We start from the raw sequence: 18,854 nt of genomic DNA, 5'->3' as shown, positions 1-18,854 counted from the left end.
AGAAATGCAAAGTTGTGAATGGAGTTTTCAGTTAGAAGCTATGAAACACTGCTCTCTCCTACCCCTCGCACCGTCGAGGTGATGTCCCAAGTGGCATCCGGTATTCAAGAGCCATTGAAAAGTAAGTCGTAAATTATGGTTGTGTACCCATTCCTATTCCTATGATTACAGCGTCATTTTTGGTGAAAGGAAGAAAATGCTTCAGACAAAACGTATGTAGATTTCACTGTAGAATCGTAATCTACAGTGAAAAACGGGAGATCCAAAATGAAGATTTCAAAGTTGTCCCTCGCCATCCACGCACGAGGTGAGCTGGCGGGTCGGGACTAGTATCTACACCTACATCTACATGGATACTCTGCAAATCACATTTAAGTGCCTGGCAGAGGGTTCACCGAATCACCTTCACAATTCTCTATCATTCAAATGTCGTATAGCGCCCGAAAAAAAAAACGAATTTCCATATATTTCCAGTTCTCATTTCCCTTATTTTATTATGGTGATCGTTTCACCCTATGTGGACCGGTGTCAAAAAAATATTTTCCCATTCGGAGGAGAAACGGGTCGATTGAAATTTCGTGAGAAGGTTCTGCCGCAACAAAAAAACTCCTTTGTTTTAATCCTGTCCACCCCAAATCCTGTATCATTTCAGTGACACTTTCTCCCCTATTTCTCGATGATACAAAACGTGCTGCATTTCTTTGAACGTTTTCGATGTACTGTGTCAATCCTGTCTGGTAAGGATCCCACACAGTGCAGCAATATTATAAAAGAGGACGGACAGGCGTAGTGTACTCAGTCTCAAATGGCTCTGAGCACTATATGACTTAACTTCTGAGGTCATCAGTCCCCTAGAACTCAGAACTACTTAAACCTACTTAACCTAATGACATCACACACATCCATGCCAGACGCAGGATTCGAACCTGCGACCGTAGCGGTCGCGCGGTTCCAGACTGTAGCGCCTAGAGGCGCTCGGCCACCCCGGCCGGCTCCGCAGTCTCCTTAGTAGATCTGTTACATATTCTAAGACCTGCTAGTAAAACGCAGTGGTTGCTTAGCCTTCCTCACAACATTTTCTACGTGTTCTTTCCAATTTAACTTGTTCCTAATTGCAATTCCTAGGTATTTTGTTGAATTTACGGCCTTTAGATTAGACTGACTTATCGTGTAACCGAAGTCAAACGGATTCCTTCCAGCACCCATGTGGATGACCTCAATCTTTTAGTTACTTAGGAACAACTGCCAATTTTGGTACCATACAGATAGCTTTTCTGAGTCATTTTGTAATTCGTTTTCATATTCTGATGACTTTACTAGTCTATAAAACACAGGGTCATCAGCAAAAACACCTAACATGACTGCTTAGATTCCCTCTCAAATCGTTCATATAGATAAGGAACAGCAAAGAGCCTATAATACTACCTTGGTGAACGACAGAAAACACTTCTGTTGACTTTCCGTCAGTTACTACGACCTGCGGTCTCTCTGACTGGAAATCACGAATCCAGTCACATAAATGAGACGATATTCCACAAGAAAGCAATTTCACTGCATGCTGCTTGTGTTGTACAGTCCCAAAAGCCTTTCGACAATCCAGGAATACGGAACCAATTTGAAATACTTGTCAATATCGCTCAACACTTCATCTGAGTAAATAGCTAATTGTGTTTCGCAAGAACGATGTCTTCTAAATCCGTGTTGACTGTGTGTCAACAGACCGTTTTTCTTCAAGGTATTTCGTAATGTTCGAACACAATATATGTTCCTAAATCCTGATGCATATCGATGTTTATTTAATTTTGTGGATTACTCCTACTACCTTTCTCGAACGTTGGTGTGACCTGTGCAACTTCCCAGTCTCTGGGTACGGAGCCTTCGTCGAGCGAACGGTTGGAAATGAGTGTTAGTTAAGTTAGGAGTTACGGTATCGGCGCAACGAAGCTAACTGTTATACAGTCTATACTGGAAGACTTGCTTTTGTTAACTGATTTCAGTTGCTTCGCTACTCCCAGTTGTTTCCACGTTACTCATGTTGGCAGGTGCTTTTGATTCGAATTCTGGTATATTTACTTCGCCTTCTGTGGTAAAGGAATTTCGAAAGGCTGTGTTTAGTAACTCTGCTTTGGCAACACTGTCTTCGATAGTAACTCCATTGTTATCGCATAGAGAAGGCATTGATTGTGTCTTGCCGCTAGCATAATTAACATACTACCAGAATCTCCTCAGATCTTCTGCCAGGTTTCGAAACAAAGTTTCGTTGTGGAAAATATTGTAACCATCTCGCATTGAAGTCTACGCTGAAATTCTAGCTTCTGTAAAAGATCACCAAACTTTAGATTTTTGAGTCCCTTTAAATGTGGTACGTTTTTTTCGTTGTTTCCGCAACAGTGTTCTGACCCATTTCGTATACCAAGGAGGATAAGCTTCGTCGTTTGTTAATCTATTTGGTATAAGTCTTTCAATTTCTGCCGATACTATTTTTTTGAATTCAAGACTTACATTGTTAATTTAGGAGGAATGGAGATTGTCTCTCAGGGAGGCGTCAAGTGAATTTTTATCTGCTTTTTTGAACAGGTGTACTTTTCATTCACTTTTGGAGTATTTGGGGGTTACAATATTGAATCTCGCTATGACAGCCCTGTGGTCACTATATCCTATATCCGCTTTGGTGCATTGGATATCCCCCCACCGAGACAAAAAAAAACTGAATTTACAACATTTTTTGATCAGATGTGTAATTTCCTAGTGTCATCATTAAAAGCAAACACAGTGTATGTACTTTCGTCCAAGCTGAATACTTTTTAAATATTTTTTGTGTAAATAGTTTCGATCGCACTCGATTATATTTAGCTCTCTGTAGTTGCGTAAGCAACCCGTCGTGTCTATATGGTAACTATACACTATAGACACGAGCGCTTGCCTGAAAAAAAAAAAAATAATAAAAAAATTAAAAAAACATATACATGTGTTTTTGTTGTTGCTGTTGTTGTTGTTGTGGTCTTCAGTCCGAAGACTGGTTTGATGTAGACTTCCATGTCACTCTATCCTATGCGAGTCTCTTCATCTCCGAATAAATGCTAAATACTAGATCCTTCTAAATTTTTATACTGTATTCATCTTTTTGTCACTCTCTGTGATTCTTACACGTACACTTCTCTCCAATAGTAAACTGGTTATCCCATCATCTCAGAATGTGTCCTATCAACTGTTCCCTTCTTCTAATCAAGTTGTGCCACTAATTTTTCTTCTCACGAATTCTATGCAGTACTTCCTCATTAGTTTTGTGATCTAGCCATCTAATCCTCAGAATTCTTCTGCACTACCACATTTTGGAAGCTTCTATTCTCTTCTCGACTAAACTGTTTATCTTCCATGTTTCACTTCCATACATGGCTACACTCCATACATATACTTTCAGAAAAGATATTCTAACACTTACAACTATATTCGATGCTAACAAATTTCAAGTTATCAGAAAAGTTTTTCTTGCCTTTGCCAGTCTACATTTTATATTCTCTGTCCTTCGGCCATCATGAGTTACTTTGCTTCCCAGATAGGAAAACTTATCTACTTCCGTAAGTATCTCGTTCCCTAATCTAATTCCCTCAGCATCATCTTTTGTTCATGTTAATCTTGTACTTACCTTTCAAGACACTGTTCAGCTGCTCTTACCAAGTCGTTTGCCTTCTCTTATATAATTACACTGTCATAGGCAAACCTTCGAAACTTTTTATTGGCTCTCGCTGCACTTCTCCAAATTTTCCTTTGCTTTACGTTACTGGTTGCTCAAAGTAAAGACTGAATAACAATGGGGATACGTACACTTTTGCCCCACTCCCTCTGAATCACTGCTTCATTTTCATGACCCTCGACTCGTATAACTTTTATCTGGTTTCTGTACAAGGTGCAAATAGCGGTTCGCTTTCTCTATTTTATCCCGGCTACCTTCAGACAGTAAACACTGTTAAAAGCTCTCTGTAAGTATACAAACGCTTTAAACGTTAGTTTGTCTGTCCTCAAGCTATCTTCTAAGATAACTCATACTGTCAGTATTACCTCGGATGTGCACACATTTCTCTGGAATCCAAACTGATCTTCCCCAAGACTTGTTCCACCACTTTTTCCATTCTTCTGTATAGATTTCGTGTTAATATTTTGCAACCATGACTAATTAAACTCCTAGTTCGTTAATATTCGCACCTGTCAGCACTTGCCTTCTTTTAAATTGTAAATACTGCATTCTTCTTGATGTCTGAGGGCATTTCGTTTGTCTCAAATGTCTTACAGTAGGACTGACAGAAGTCTGCCCCCGGCGTCTTGTTTCGACTTAGGTCTTTCAGTGCTTTTCAAATTCTTCTTGCAGTATTATATCTCCCACTTCTCATCACCTACGCTCTTCTACATTTCTATATTATTACCCGCTAGTTTATCTCGCTTGTACAGACCCTCTATATACTACTTCCACTTTTCTGCCTTAGGACTGATTTTCCTTCTCTTTTTACCGAAGGCCTCTTTAATTTTCCTGTAGGCAGCATCTGTCTTTCGCCTTTTCATTTGCTGCATTTTCATATTTTCTCCCTTCATCAATATCTCGTGTGTTATACAAGGGTTCGCCTAGGTAGTATTTGTTTACCTATTTGATTCACTACTGCCTTCACTATTTCATCTGTTAAGGCTACCCTTTCATCTTTTGCTGCATTTCTTTCCTCCCTCCTAGTCAGTCGTTGGTTAATTCTCCCTCTGTATCTCTCAACAACTTCTGACTTTTTCTAATTATCCAAGTACCACCTCCTTAATTTTCTGCCTTTCTGCAATTTAGTTTTAATCTACCGTTTATATATAGTGACAAACGTATGTAGCACTGACACCCAATTGTCACTAGAGGCGGACACGCCAGTACAAAACAAAATGGGGAGTACTGTGTTGTCAGTAATGGCGATTGGGGTGGGGGTTGAAAAATCGTGTGAAAAAATAAATCAGTGAATCACTTGTAATTTGCAGAATTCAAGAAGCCGCCCACCTAGCAGAATGACTGAGCGTAGAGACTAAAAGAAAAAAAAAGAAAAAGAAAAAAAAAGAGAGAGTGGTGGAGCCACACATTTTCGTAGTCAGTGCTAAGCTACTCATGAGGTGGTGTAAAGAGCAAGGCCATTGGACAATCCACGAATAGAGACGAGTAATTTGAGTGATGAATAAAGCTGTATCCTACGGCAGTCCAAGACAAAAGTTTTCGTTTGGTGAATAACTGTAGAATGTTATCTGCCGCCATCTGTAATGCCGAGAGTTAAGTATGGAGGAGGTGATCTTACCGTATGGATTGTTTTTCGTGGTCAGGGTGTTGTTCCCTTATCGTGCTGAAGAAAACGTTAAATGCTGAAATATGAGCACACTACACAGCACTGTGTACTCTATACAGTGGAGTAACACTTCAGAGGCGATGATGTTTTTCATCAGCTTGACATCGTACCTTGACGTAAGGCACCATGAGTGGGACAGTGGTTTGTGGACAAGTTCTTGAAATGGTCTGGCCTGCACAGAATCCCAGCCTGAACCAAATGAAACATCTTTGGGACGAGTTAGAACGTCGACATTCCTCCAGATTCCAGTGTCCAACATCACTAGCTTCTCTTGCTTCAAAGACGACATTGACTTATAATGTTCATCTTGCACATCTTGTGAAGCCAGCCTATGTGACGACTTTGCTAGCAACGCATTTGTGGTCTGCTCTTTATTGTGTCACTGTAAAGATCCATACATACCCAATCGCAAAGGGAAGGTGGCATGCAACAAAAATCACAATGCCGTGGATGCACAAATTACTTGGAAATTCAAATGATTAGCCTTGCATCGCAACTACAAAGCATATAGGAGTACCACCATCCACATTCTGTACATGAGAAAACATTCCGCAGTGGGTTTCTGATTCAGATAAAGCATTATCTATTTATTTTTTGAAGATTATGCAGGACCTTATTAACAAAGGAAATAAATTTACGGTATGAGTCGCGATCGTCTGAATCACTTGAAATATATTTTATTTATAACACTGTTTCGGCTACTGCCATCATCAGGTGAAAACTTAGAACTTTTAAAACAAGATTCTGTACAAGTACTGATAAAACCTCTGTCTAATCGGGGCGTCAAATGTCCTGCTACAGTTGACATAAAAGATTCGCCATATGTTTTATTGATACCGATGCAGCAGCTTGTTTCACAAGTTCTTAGACTCCGACTAATGGTGGCAGTAATTCAAACGACTTTATAAATCAGGGCATACTTTAAGCGAGGTAGGAGTTTCAATGCACAAAATTTGCTGGATCTCGTAAGGAATCGAGACTGTGGTATAGCGTTCCGCAGTATAGCTACTCGCGTTGGTGCGGATCGCACAACTCTCACATGAATGGGAATGTATTCAAACGCCCTCCTCTCCACCCTCCCCACTGTCCACCCCTCGCAACAAGTGTCCGAGTGGACAGGCAAATTGCTCGTTCGCCCGTGCACGTTCGTATAGCCACGTCACATACATCGTGTCAGTTACTGAACTTGTTTGTAACGAGGCATGTATCTAAGACCCCTGGAGAATCACCGAAACACGGCGACCACCACTGCGGATAACCTCGAGGCCGCAGCAGATAGAGCGGCTTGTGGATCCTCGGAGGAGAACACTTGGTGCCAGGTAACATTCGTCGTTGTCATACTGGCGCAGCGAATGCACAGGTTGTATGGGGTGCCACTGGGTGCACGACACGAACAGCTCTGGGCCGTAACTTTAACCACGGGATGCATGAGTGGCTGGACTAACGAAAGTGCAGGAACGCCTTCTGCAAGACTCCTAATTTAAAAAGAAGCACTTATGTTGTTATTAAAAGTAATATTACGAAGTCCAGAGAGAGCTGTTGACACAGAATGAATAAGGAAGCAGTAATCATGATACTGTGACTTTCATTTAACTATAATATGTGCTATAATATTAAAAATTGCATTAAAATTTCCCTGCATTGAATAACTAATTATTATTTTTCTGATCCACACCATAAGATTAGCCCATTGAAAGTAACACTCTTCACATAAAATTCCAATATGTTCTTTGCATATAATTTTTGTAAACGTGCAAAATGACTGACCATTTTTTCTGTCTAAACGAGGGGGTCACATTAAGCACCTTCCTTTTTGGTACTCTTCCACTTTCCGCAATAATCGTCCGCACGCGAATGTCTTCACAAAGTGCGGTACCTTGTAGAACTTTATTTTAGAGCTCTGGGTTGTTCGTTTTTATCAGATCTTCCTTGCAATGGTTCTGTGAAAATAAGCACAAAATATTGATTCCTGCTATAATTGCATATCTATCCATAAAACAAAATACCACCTTCATGTATGTTTCTTCAACTGTATGTACTGCAGCTTCTGGTGAAGAGACTCAACTATTTTATTTTTGTTTCTTAAGTTGTTGGTATTAATCTGACTAGTTTGATGCGGGCCACCACCACTTCATCTCCTTTGTGAATCTTTTCGTCTCAGTTCTGTCTTCCTGTATAGTTTTTACCTTTTACAGCTTCCTGTAATACCATGGAAGTTATTCCTTGATGCCTTAACAGACGTCCTATCATCCTCTTTCATCTTCTTGTCTCTCCGAATCAGCGGAAAATCTGCTAATCCCTTACATGCTCAGTTCACCTAATTTTCAACGTTCTTCTGCAGCACCACATCTGAAAGGCTTCGATTCTCTTCTGTTCTGGTTTTCCCATAGCTCCCATGGCTCCCTACCATACAAAACTCTGCTCCAAACTTAAATTCTCAGAAATTTCTTTTTCGTGTTAAGACCTATGTTTGATACTACCATACTTTCTTGGCCAGGAACGCCTTTTTCGTCAATCCTAGTGTGTATTTATGTCCTCCTTGCTCCATCTATCATAACTTATTCTTCTGTCTAGGTGGAAGAATTTCTTACCATCATCTACTTGATGACCATCAATCCTGATGTTCCGTTTATAGCTGTTTTCATTTCTGCTTATTCTCATTACTTATGTCTTTCTTCGATTTACTCTCAGTCCCTATTCTGTACTCATTAGTATACTTTCACCTTGAATTTTAATTAAAGTCTTGAACTTTCTTTCATTTCCATCATTGCTATTTCGATGTACTGACTGAACTAGGAGCTTAGGACTACACCTCTGTCTTACGCCTTTCTTAATCCGAGCACTTCGTTCTGAGTCTTCCACTCTATTATTCCCTGTTGGCTCTTGTACATGTTGTATATCACCTATCTCTCCCTATAACTTATCCCTCAGCTTATTCCTTAGAATATCAAACATGTTGTTCCATTTGGCGTTGTCATGCGCTTTTTCCAGATCGACAAATCCGATGCATTTGTCTTAATTTGTCTTTAGTCTGGCTTCCATTGTCGACCGCAACGCCAGTATTGACTCTCTGGAATCTTTACCTTTGCTAAAAGGAAGACCGTAGTCCAACTTGCCAACAATTTCCTTTTTCCAGTCTTCCCTGTATTATGCTTGTCATTAACTTGGATGCAGCAACTGTTAACATGATTAAACTATCATTCTCGCACTTTTGACCTCTTGCTGGCTTCGGCGTTGTGAGAATCATATTTTTTCGAAGGTCTGATGGCATGCTGTTAGTATCACACTTTCTACTGACCCACGTGAACAGTCGTTATTTTCTCACTTACCAAAAGATTTTAGAAATTCTCTGCTCGTTCTGCTTTATTTTATCTTAAGTCTTTCAAGACTCTTTTACATTCTGATTCTAACACATGGTCCTCTATCTCTTCCCTGTCGACTCCTGTTTGCTCTTCTATCACGTCATCAGACAAGACTTGCCTTGTATGCTCTCTTTCCATCTATACGCCCTAGCATCTGCATACAACAGTGGAATTTCCAATGAACTGTTAACGTTTCCACCCTTGCTTTTAATTTCACCGAAAGTTTTTTTGTTTTCTCTATATGCAGTAGCTGTTGTTCCGACGATCATTTCTTTTTCGATTTCTTCTCGTTCCTCATGGGGACATTAGGCCTTAGCTTACCTGCACTTCCTATTTATTCCGTTCCTAATTGACTTCTATTTCTGTCTTCCTGAATTTCCCTGAACATTTATCTACTTCCTTCTTTCGTCGATCAAAGATATTCAAATGTGTGTGAATTTCTAAGGGATCAAACTGCTCAGTTCATTGATCCCCATTTTTATACACTACTTAAACTAGCTTATGCTAAGAACAACACACAGACCCATGCCCGAGGGAGGACTCGAGCCTTTCGCGGGAGGAGCCGCGCAGTCTGTGACATGGCGATTCAAACCGTGCGGCCACTCCGCGTAACTTTCGTCGATCAGGTGAAGTACTTCATTTGTTATACATGGTTTCTTCACATTTGCCTTACTTGTACCTACGGTTTTCTTTCCAACATCCGTGATTGTCCTCTTTAAAGACTTTCATTCGTCTTCAAATGCACTGCATACTGAGCTGTTCGTTACCACAGTGTCTGCAGCCTCATTGAATTTCAAGCGTGTCTCTTCATTCTTTAGTACTTCCGTACCCGACTTCTTTACTTACTAATCCTTTCTTTAACTTCAGCCTACTCTCCATCATTACTAAACTGTGGCCCCAGAGTATATCTACTCCTGGGTACGCCTAACAATCCAATATCTCATTTCGGAATCTCTTCCTGAAATCTTGCCGTGTGTTCTAACCGTTTCTAGGTATATCACTCTTGTGATTCTTGGATAAAGTATCTAGCTGAAATTTATTGCAGAACTCAATTAGCCTTTCTGGTCCCTCGTTTCTATTACCAAGCACATATTCTACTGTAAATATTGACGGTATTGTTGTCGATATTGGTATGCTGCCGAATCTGATGAGAACAACCCTATCACTGGAATGTTCACAGTAACTCACTCTCTGTCGCACTCCCGAATCTTACTCCCGTCATACCATTTTCTGCAGTTGTTGATATCATCCTATACTCTTTTGATTGGTTAGTTGATTTGGGGAGGGACCAAACAGCAAGGTCATCGGTCCCATAGGATTAGGGAAGGATGGGGAAGGAAGACGACCGTGCCCTTTCAAAGGAACCATCCCGGCATTTGCTTGAAGCGGTTGGCCGGAGGCGGGTTTGAACAGTCGTTCTCCAGAACGAGAGTCCAGGGTGTATAACCACTCCGCCACATCACTCGGTCGTTTGACCAGAATCCGACATCCGAATGGAGGACTAGACCAAAATCTATTGCCGTTGGAGAGATCATCATGACACTTTATCCATTACAGGTCACATGTCCTGTGGATACACGTAATTTGTCTTTAATGAAGTGGTTTCCGTTGTCTTCTGTATACTCATGCCGTTGATCAATGCTGATTCTTCCGCCTTTAGGGACAGTTTCCCATCCTGAGGACAAGAGGGTACCCTGAACCTCTATTCGCCCTTCCACCGTCTTTGACAAGGGCGTTGGCTGAATGAGGGTGATTTCTTAAGGGTGAGGTCTTCGGCCGCCTTTGTTGGTGATTTTTATTCAAAATTTTAGCGCTGGCGGGGCTCTAACCGGGCACTAGGACGTTTTGATTAGTAATGAATGACGGTACCATAGACCAAGGTTTCATGTTAACTTACAATTGCCAAATTGTCTTTCAGACGAAACTGATGATTCCAAAATGTCTCTGGATGTGGAAAACTTCATTTCGAGTGGAATTCAATTTTTGGTTTGTTATACTATTTGTTACTGGACCAAGTGGAATTTTCATGATGTTATGTACTCTTTTTCTTCTTATTGAAAGCAATAATTTATTCAATTGAGTAACAATATGTCCATTAAGGAAATCAGCAGTTCTGTAGTGTGTATCATGTAATGCTTCACTGCTTATTTCATTTGGGATGCTAGAGGATATGGGTTTGTTATCTTGGCGCCCATCAGTGTCTGAATCTGTGCTACTTTCTTGATCAGAGAGGGCTTCGTCTTCAAGACATTCAGCTGCTTCCAAATTTCGGCCACTTTCGGGGACACCAGATGAAGTTCTTTTGTTCGTTACCTGTAGCATGGTATCTTACGTACTTATTTTAGTTATGAAACAAAACAAATTCACCTGGTATCATTCTGGCATTGAGAAATTCACGAACTTTTAACTGAGTGCTCTAACTTCTAACTTTCATAGTACTTCTGACCCCTCATGAAAGTATGTATTTATACTAAACTGAAAATTGTTTTCAGTAACTAGTTTCTTTAAAACGCTGGTGAAGTAAAGGTTAAATAAACTGCTGGAAAGATTGCTGATTCACTAAAGATTCTAAACTACCCCTGTCATGTGTTACACCTTTGAGATTACAAAATTGAAAATAAAAAATAATTTATTTGACTTGCTACAAATAAGGTTTTTTCCGAAGTAAGTCAATTGTTTTCCCAAGGATTACAAAGCACATCAAATGAAACAAACAAATTTTAACACGATTTAGTGAGAAAATGAAAGATTGCCGGGTCTAAAAGACCCTTTTTATGCATCACAGGGTTAACAGCAGCCGTTAAGCTTTTGATGTGTCAAGTGTGGTTGCTGTACTGCATCTTGACGTCACCGCGACGTTGTTTTCCAGCAAGTAAATGGATGACCGTAAGCCGACCGTGCTGTCCTGACGTATCTCGATACAGAGAATTGCTGCACCTGCCACAGGTCCTCCAGATATCTGATTCACTGGAAACATCTGGAGACTGGGACTCCGCTACTCGCCAGACAACACACAGAAGTAGCAGCATGGAGTGACGTGCCCGTATCGGTCATCCAAGCTCAGAAACTAGTTCGACTCGATGCACGGGCGGGTTAGAGCCGCCGCTGCTGCCACAGGTGACACCTCTGCGTACTAAATGCCGTACCCTCTACACCAGGCATGGGCAGCTTTCGGGGACCCGTGGACCTGATTGACTTGCGGGCTGTTAGTCACGTGAAGCGAGCGCGGCGCGCATGGTGCATCAAGTCAGAACCATAGCGCCCGTAACGTTACTGTATATGGTATAGCGCATCGATACAATTGGCCCTCCTTTTCGGAAGTGCCAAGCCAATAAATTATATCTCAAATCTCGCGTTTTTCAGTTTACTTTCAATTTATATTCACTCCATCTACGGATGTTTCCATTGATTATTTACTTACGTCATTTTTGTTGAAACATTCCATTGCAAAATTATGCAACGTTGTCAGTAAAGAAACAATGGTGACGACCCGTAAATAAAGGTAAACATCTGAAGACGAGTTGCTAAGCATCTTGAAATGTCATCATGGAAAAGTAAGGGACTATAAAAGTAACTAGTTGTAGCTCATTGTTTTTATAATACCTGTAAATGCAAAAGGTGCAATTTTCTAATACGTATATAACGGGGAAGAAACATTTATTTTTGTTAATAGGAGAAAGAACAAGAAAAAAATCAGCAATGAGACAGACAACTCCTAGTCAACAAGCAGTTGGCAGTAGTTTGAAATTTTTAACCAGAGCCAGCTCATTACAGCGATTGAAATTTAGTGGTTTAATATCCACAAACACTATTAGCAAGCATTGGTTAGAAATATTGGTCCAAAAGTACTTTTAATGAGTGGTCGCATAGCCATGGGTTGTTTCTGTAATACAAAATAAATGAATCATCATTTCTTTGTTTATTTTAAGGCGTTTAAACGTCTAGAATGCTTGAACTTAACGTATATAGGCTGTATTATTCAGAAGATAAACTGAAGTAGTATACACAGTAGAATGGCAAGTACCCGAAAATGCGTCACAGGTGCAGTACAACACGAGTACCACGCTCTCCCACGAGCTTCTTCCTGTGGTCGGACTCAAATGAATGGCACCGCCGGTTGTCTACAGGTGCTCTACACCTTGCACCACCTACAAACTGAATCACGTATTCTTCATGCTACCAGTAACCCCCACCCTCTACTCTTTAAGCAATCGGACGGCTTCAAACTTCTGATTTCTTTACAGATGAGTTACTTTTTAAGACCGTAAAACCTTTAAGGTAGACGACGTGAAACCATAATTATATTCTTTTTGTTAGATTCGGAGAATTGACCCATAGAGTAACGAAAAGTCAAAACCAGAACTGGTAAACCAAGAAAGTGATAATATCTTTATATTTTCTAAATACTTGCTATTGCTCTCATTATCAGACATGTGATGAGTAAAGTCTGGGTAATTTGCGTTCCATTTTAAGAAAAGCTACACTTTCACACATCACAATAATTATGACATCGTATTTCATTAAATATCTGTCACAGGAATATATTGTTTTACAGATCATTCAGTGGATTGTGATGATACTGTGTGCTAAACATACGGCGAATAGGGCTAGTAGTCAATAAGTAATAAATGAAGAACTTCATGCGTGATGATGAACTTCTCCGGCATGAAGAGCAAAAGTTAGTAAGCCGTAAACTTCCATCATTTCATAATTTTATGCGAACACAGTAGGCAAATCTTTCGCAAAATATTTGAAACAATGTGTACAAAGTGTTAGAAGTCTCTTAGTGTACACGTTCTCAAATACTTGATGAATGTAGTCTGGGTAATTTCCACGCAGTGAATTGCACTGTCATAAAAGACATACGCAGTATCAACTTTAAGAACGGACTTCATGTGTTAAACCTTTATCTCTTTTAAGTAGATTAATATTAGATTTAAAAAATTTTAATTCGCCATTAACTATATGAAATATGTGCAACTATTTCGGTCGTTTAGTAATACACAGCTTTTCCCGGGAAGAATGCTAAGTATGGCTGGTTCAAATGGCTCTGAGCACTATGCAACTTAGCTTCTGAGGTCATCAGTCGTCTAGAACTTAGAACTAATTAAATCTAACTGACCTAAGGACATCACACACATCCATGCCCGAGGCAGGATTCGAACCTGCGACAGTATCGGTCACACGGCTCCAGACTGTAGCGCCTAGAACCGCACGGCCACTCCGGCCGGCTAAATGCTTAGTATTCAGGGATATCTCAGGAATGATCTTCAAACCAAAAATGTTAGTAAATATGGGCTTTGAAATACATACCGTAAGAGCTATGGACACTTCTTTATCTGCGATACTGTGAAACGAATGTCATCTATAGCAAGCTCTTTGGTTTACTTTTTTAAGACTAGGTAATACAACCGAAAATTAAAAAAAATGATTGTCTGGTAAACTGACTTGCATGGTTTACTTTAGCAGACATTCCCACTCACCCGTAATTCCCTGTCCTCAGATTCCACAAACTTCCATGACGACAAACTTCACTGTCCTCAGATGCCACAGACTTCTACCCCGCCAGTCTTCTTCCGCCAGACCTTTCCCATCCATGACTTTGACTACAGTTCCCTCCAAATTCTCTTCGGCCTCCAATAGCTTCTTCTCCTTGGCGGAAACCAACTGAGCGACCAACGCTATCATTGTTTGTCCCTCCATCCGTCCTTGTCTATAACATCTCAGTGCTCGAGTGTCAGTCCTCTACGTAATTGGTTTCACCGCATCCATTCATTACTCAGTTGATCCAAGGAGGTCGCCCTAGTGCTACGCGGTAACTCATCCACTTGGGTAGCTTCAATTCCTCCCTTTGTCTCTCGTTCAGTGTCCAAAAATTGAACCCATATGTTAGAATGCTTTCAATCACAGCATATAACACTATTTACTTTGTTCGGCTGGATATGTGCAAAGTCGAAAAGACACCATTTAATTATGTAAGACCTACCCTCGATTGACTTATCCTTTGGGAGACGTCTACTTCGCATTGACCAATGAACACACATAATTCAACACTTCCACATTTCTTACCTGGCGAAACTCAAAAGTGAAAAATCATACTTTACGAACTCCAGCAGCAAGATATTCTGTTTTACCTATTTGTCTGTGAGCTGTGAGCACTTGTTTGGTACAAGAGAAGTGTTTCACTGCAATGAAGATGAACAAGAACTCATCGGCCTTAAAGCATGAGCATTACAGCCCATGTTTACTGTATTTCTTTTTCTTCTTTTGGCCCGTCCTAGCAACTGTTACAGTATGGAAAGCAAAGAGCATGTCATAGAATGGAAGTGCTTCACAGCACCGAAGATAAACAAGTGGCCATAACTGCTAACGTATGCATTTTAGAGCTCAACGTTTCTGTCATATCCCTGAATATTGACCTTTCCTCTTGGGACACCCTACGCGGGTACTGCTCATTTGGTAAAATTTCGTTATTTACTATCCTTTCTGGTGTAATTTTAATGGCCGGCAGTGTAGTAAGCGCTTGCCACAAGTGAATCAAATGTGTATTTTATACGAGGGAATTACTTGGCACAAGTTAAAGGTCAATAAATAAAATAAAAAAAGTGTAATAGTCGTAGCAAGTCATACAGGAAGGAAACTTTTATTAATACTGATGGGTAATGTTGCAGACGCTTCGCTTGTGCCCTCGCTAATTAATGTCTCTTGTGACCTTTCCATTCGCAGTGCAATGTTTCCGTTGCAGAGTTCGCCGTGCGGCGGTGCTCGCTGGAAGGGCGGTGGGAGGGCCGCGACCCTTCGTCCCCTCAGGGCTGGACCAACTACACGCCCTGCTACCTGCCGGAGACCCTGCAGCTCATGCGGAGGCTCTACGCCGGCTCTGAGGCCGCCGCCAAGGTAAGCCAACTGATGATTCCGCAAAAGGAGCCACAGAGACATATGCAGGCTCGCATGGGACTACGCACCCCCTGAATTATCACAAGTAAGCGCACTCAGTCAAACACGCACAAAGAGCGTTCAGTAAAACACCACTTTGCAACAATGTCAGTGCCAATACGAGGACACTTCGGAAGACTTCCATTATAGCCTACGCATTTCAAGATATTTTTTCCTTCCGGAATGTCAATTAGAGAAGTACTGCAAAGTAGACTGTACCAAAGAGGCTTATCCTTTTTCACAATATTCGATGCTAATGAACGGAATGTCAAATGTTCAAATACACCAAACCAGGGTGTACCAAAGAGGCTTATCCCTTTTGACAATACTCGATACTGATGAACGGAAAGTCAAATGTGGAAATATAGCAAAGAAGGGTGTACCAAAAAGGCGTATCTTTTCGCAGTAGTCGATTCTGATGAATGCAATGTCAAATGTGGTAATACAGCAAATCAGGGTGTACCAAACAGGCCTATCGTTTTCGCAATACTCGATACTGATGAGCCAAACCTTTGAGATTCTCTGCTTGATAGTGTGCTAGTTCATTTTTTGGAAGACAATATAGTAGTGATTCTGCGAGACTTGAATTCCAAACGCTCTGCTACATCTACATTTACAGCCACATATATATACCACAAACAATCGTACGGCGCACCGCAGAGGGTACCCGGGAGCACCACTAGTCATTTCCTGAAACTTCCTGGAGGATTAAAACTGTGTGCCGGACCGAGACTCAAACTCGGAACCTTTGCCTTTAACAGAAGCTCTCCTTTGGAAAATAGGAGACAAGGGACTGGTAGAAGTAAAGCTGTGAGGACGGGGCGTAACTCGTGCTTGGGTGCTCAGTTGGTAGAGCACTTGTCCGCGAAAGGCAAAGCTCCCGAGTTCGGGTCTCGGTCCGGCACACAGTTTTAATCTGCCAGAAAGTTTCATATCAGCGCACACTCCACTGCAGAGTGAAAATCTCATTCTGAGAACATCCCCCAGGCTGTGGCTGAGCCATATCTCCGCAATATCCTTTATTTCAGGAGTGCTAGTTCTGCAAGGTTCGCGGGAGAACTTTTGTTAAGTTTGGAAGGTAGGAGACGAGGTACTGGCAGAAGTAAAGCTGTGCTTGGGTAAGTAAGTCGTGCTTGGGTAGCTCAGTTGGTAGATCACTTGCCCGCGAAAGGCAAAGGTCCCGAGTTCAAGTCTCGGTCCGGCACACAGTTTTAATCTGCCAGAAAGTTTCATATCAGCGCACACTCCACTGCAGAGTGAAAATCTCATTCTGAGAACATCCCCCAGGCTGTGGCTGAGCCATATCTCCGCAATATCCTTTATTTCAGGAGTGCTAGTTCTGCAAGGTTCGCGGGAGAACTTTTGTTAAGTTTGGAAGGTAGGAGACGAGGTACTGGCAGAAGTAAAGCTGTGCTTGGGTAAGTAAGTCGTGCTTGGGTAGCTCAGTTGGTAGATCACTTGCCCGCGAAAGGCAAAGGTCCCGAGTTCAAGTCTCGGTCCGGCACACAGTTTTAATCTGCCAGAAAGTTTCATATCAGCGCACACTCCGCTGCAGAGTGAAAATCTCATTTTAGTCATTTCCTTCTCTATTCCACTCGAAAATTGAGCGAGGGTACCACTGCCGTTGTATCGCTCTATACAATCCCTGATTTCTCATGTTTTATCTTAGCGGCCGCTAAGCGAAATGTACGTTAGCGACAGTATAATCGTTTTCCACTCAGCTTCTCAAGTTCTCTAAGTTTTTTCGAACGAAAGTGTTCCGCGAAAAGGAAGTTGTTTTCCACCCAGGGATTCCCATTTAAGTTGCTGAAGCATATCCGTAGCAATTGCTTGTTGGTCATGCCTACTACTATCAAATTTAGAAGCCCTCCTCTGAATAGGCTTCATGTCTTTCTTTAACCCGACCGGGTGTGGATCCCAAACACACAAACAATACTCGACAGTGGGTCGCACTATCATGATATACGCGGTCTCCTTTACCAGTGAACCACACTTTCCTAAATTACTCCCAACAAATTCAAGTCTATCTTTTGTCTTCGCTACTACGGTTCTTACGCTTAATGACGTTACTGTGTCAAAAAGCACACTACTGATGCTGCATTCGATCACTAAGCGATCGTTTTTGCTATTCATGTGCATTAAGTTACATTTAGAGCTAGCTGACATTCATTACACCCATTAGAAATTTTGTCTAAATGATCTTGTATGATTCTACACTTATTCAAGTATTACACCGTCCCGTAAAACACAGCTTCTTCAGCAAACAGCGACAGATCGCTGCTTACCCTTTCAGATCATTTTTGTATTCAGAAAATCAGAGAGGTACCATTACAAATCCCTGGGTCGTTCCTGACGATGCTCTAATCTCTGACAAACTCCCGCCGTCGGACACAAAATACTGCGTTGTATTACTAAAGTAGTCTTCGCGCCTCTCATACATCTGTCATCCACCTCCGTATTCTCGCGCCTTCGTTAATAGTTTGTATTGCTGCACGCTGTCAAACGCATTTCGGAAATCTAGGAATGCGTACCTGTTGCCCTTCATTCATGATTCGGAGGATATCACGTCAGAAAAGAGCAAGAGATGTTTCGCAGAGGGATGCTTTCTAAATCCGCACTGATTTGTGGACGGAAGGTTTTCCGTCTGAAGAAATTTATTATGTCCGAAGTGAGAATACGTTCTGGAATTCTGCAGCAAACCGATGTTACGAATATTGATCTGGAATTTTTCGTGTTTATTCTTTTACCCTCCTTAAGTACACGAGTCACCCTAATGGGTTTCCATAGTAATGTGGCAACACATGTCTACGTACTGGTCATCCAGTTCCCACGGCGTTACGTGGTGATGACTCGATGGTAGTGAGCTGGCTCTTGATATCCTCACGGATGTGGGCTCATACCAGGCGAATACGGTGTCCAACACACGGATCTGTAGTACTGTAGTTTTAGTCTGGCCTTAAGACATGGAGTATTATCCTGCTGGATTATGCCAGCGCCGTCGGGGCATATGGTCCGCTTTAACGCCCACGTAGCTCACAGCTGTCGTGTTGCGTTCAGTTACTACCACAGCTCGCTTGGAAGCCTAGGTGAAGTCCTTTATGTCTGATGTTGCCCCTATCGGCCTGCGTGCGTAGCGCAGTACGTATTTGGAGTAGTCGTTCGGGTGGATGGCCACGGCTATCGATCCGGTGTAGCA

General features: G+C 41.5%; 1 protein-coding gene across 1 annotated transcript in view; it reads left to right on the top strand.

Moving 5' to 3' along the window:
• The window catches only part of LOC126335601 (PDF receptor-like), a 383,334-nt gene that overhangs the window by 203,345 nt on the left and 161,135 nt on the right, over positions 1–18,854 (top strand). The window contains exon 4 of the mRNA XM_049999054.1: positions 15,468–15,619. Coding sequence (XP_049855011.1) covers positions 15,468–15,619 — 152 coding nt within the window. The remainder of the gene's footprint in view (positions 1–15,467; positions 15,620–18,854) is intronic.

The sequence above is a fragment of the Schistocerca gregaria genome, chromosome 2 (assembly GCF_023897955.1).
Source record: "Schistocerca gregaria isolate iqSchGreg1 chromosome 2, iqSchGreg1.2, whole genome shotgun sequence".
Taxonomy (NCBI): domain Eukaryota; kingdom Metazoa; phylum Arthropoda; class Insecta; order Orthoptera; family Acrididae; genus Schistocerca; species Schistocerca gregaria.
The sequence above is the reverse complement of the archived record's forward strand: the minus strand, read 5'-3'. Positions and strand labels throughout refer to the sequence as shown.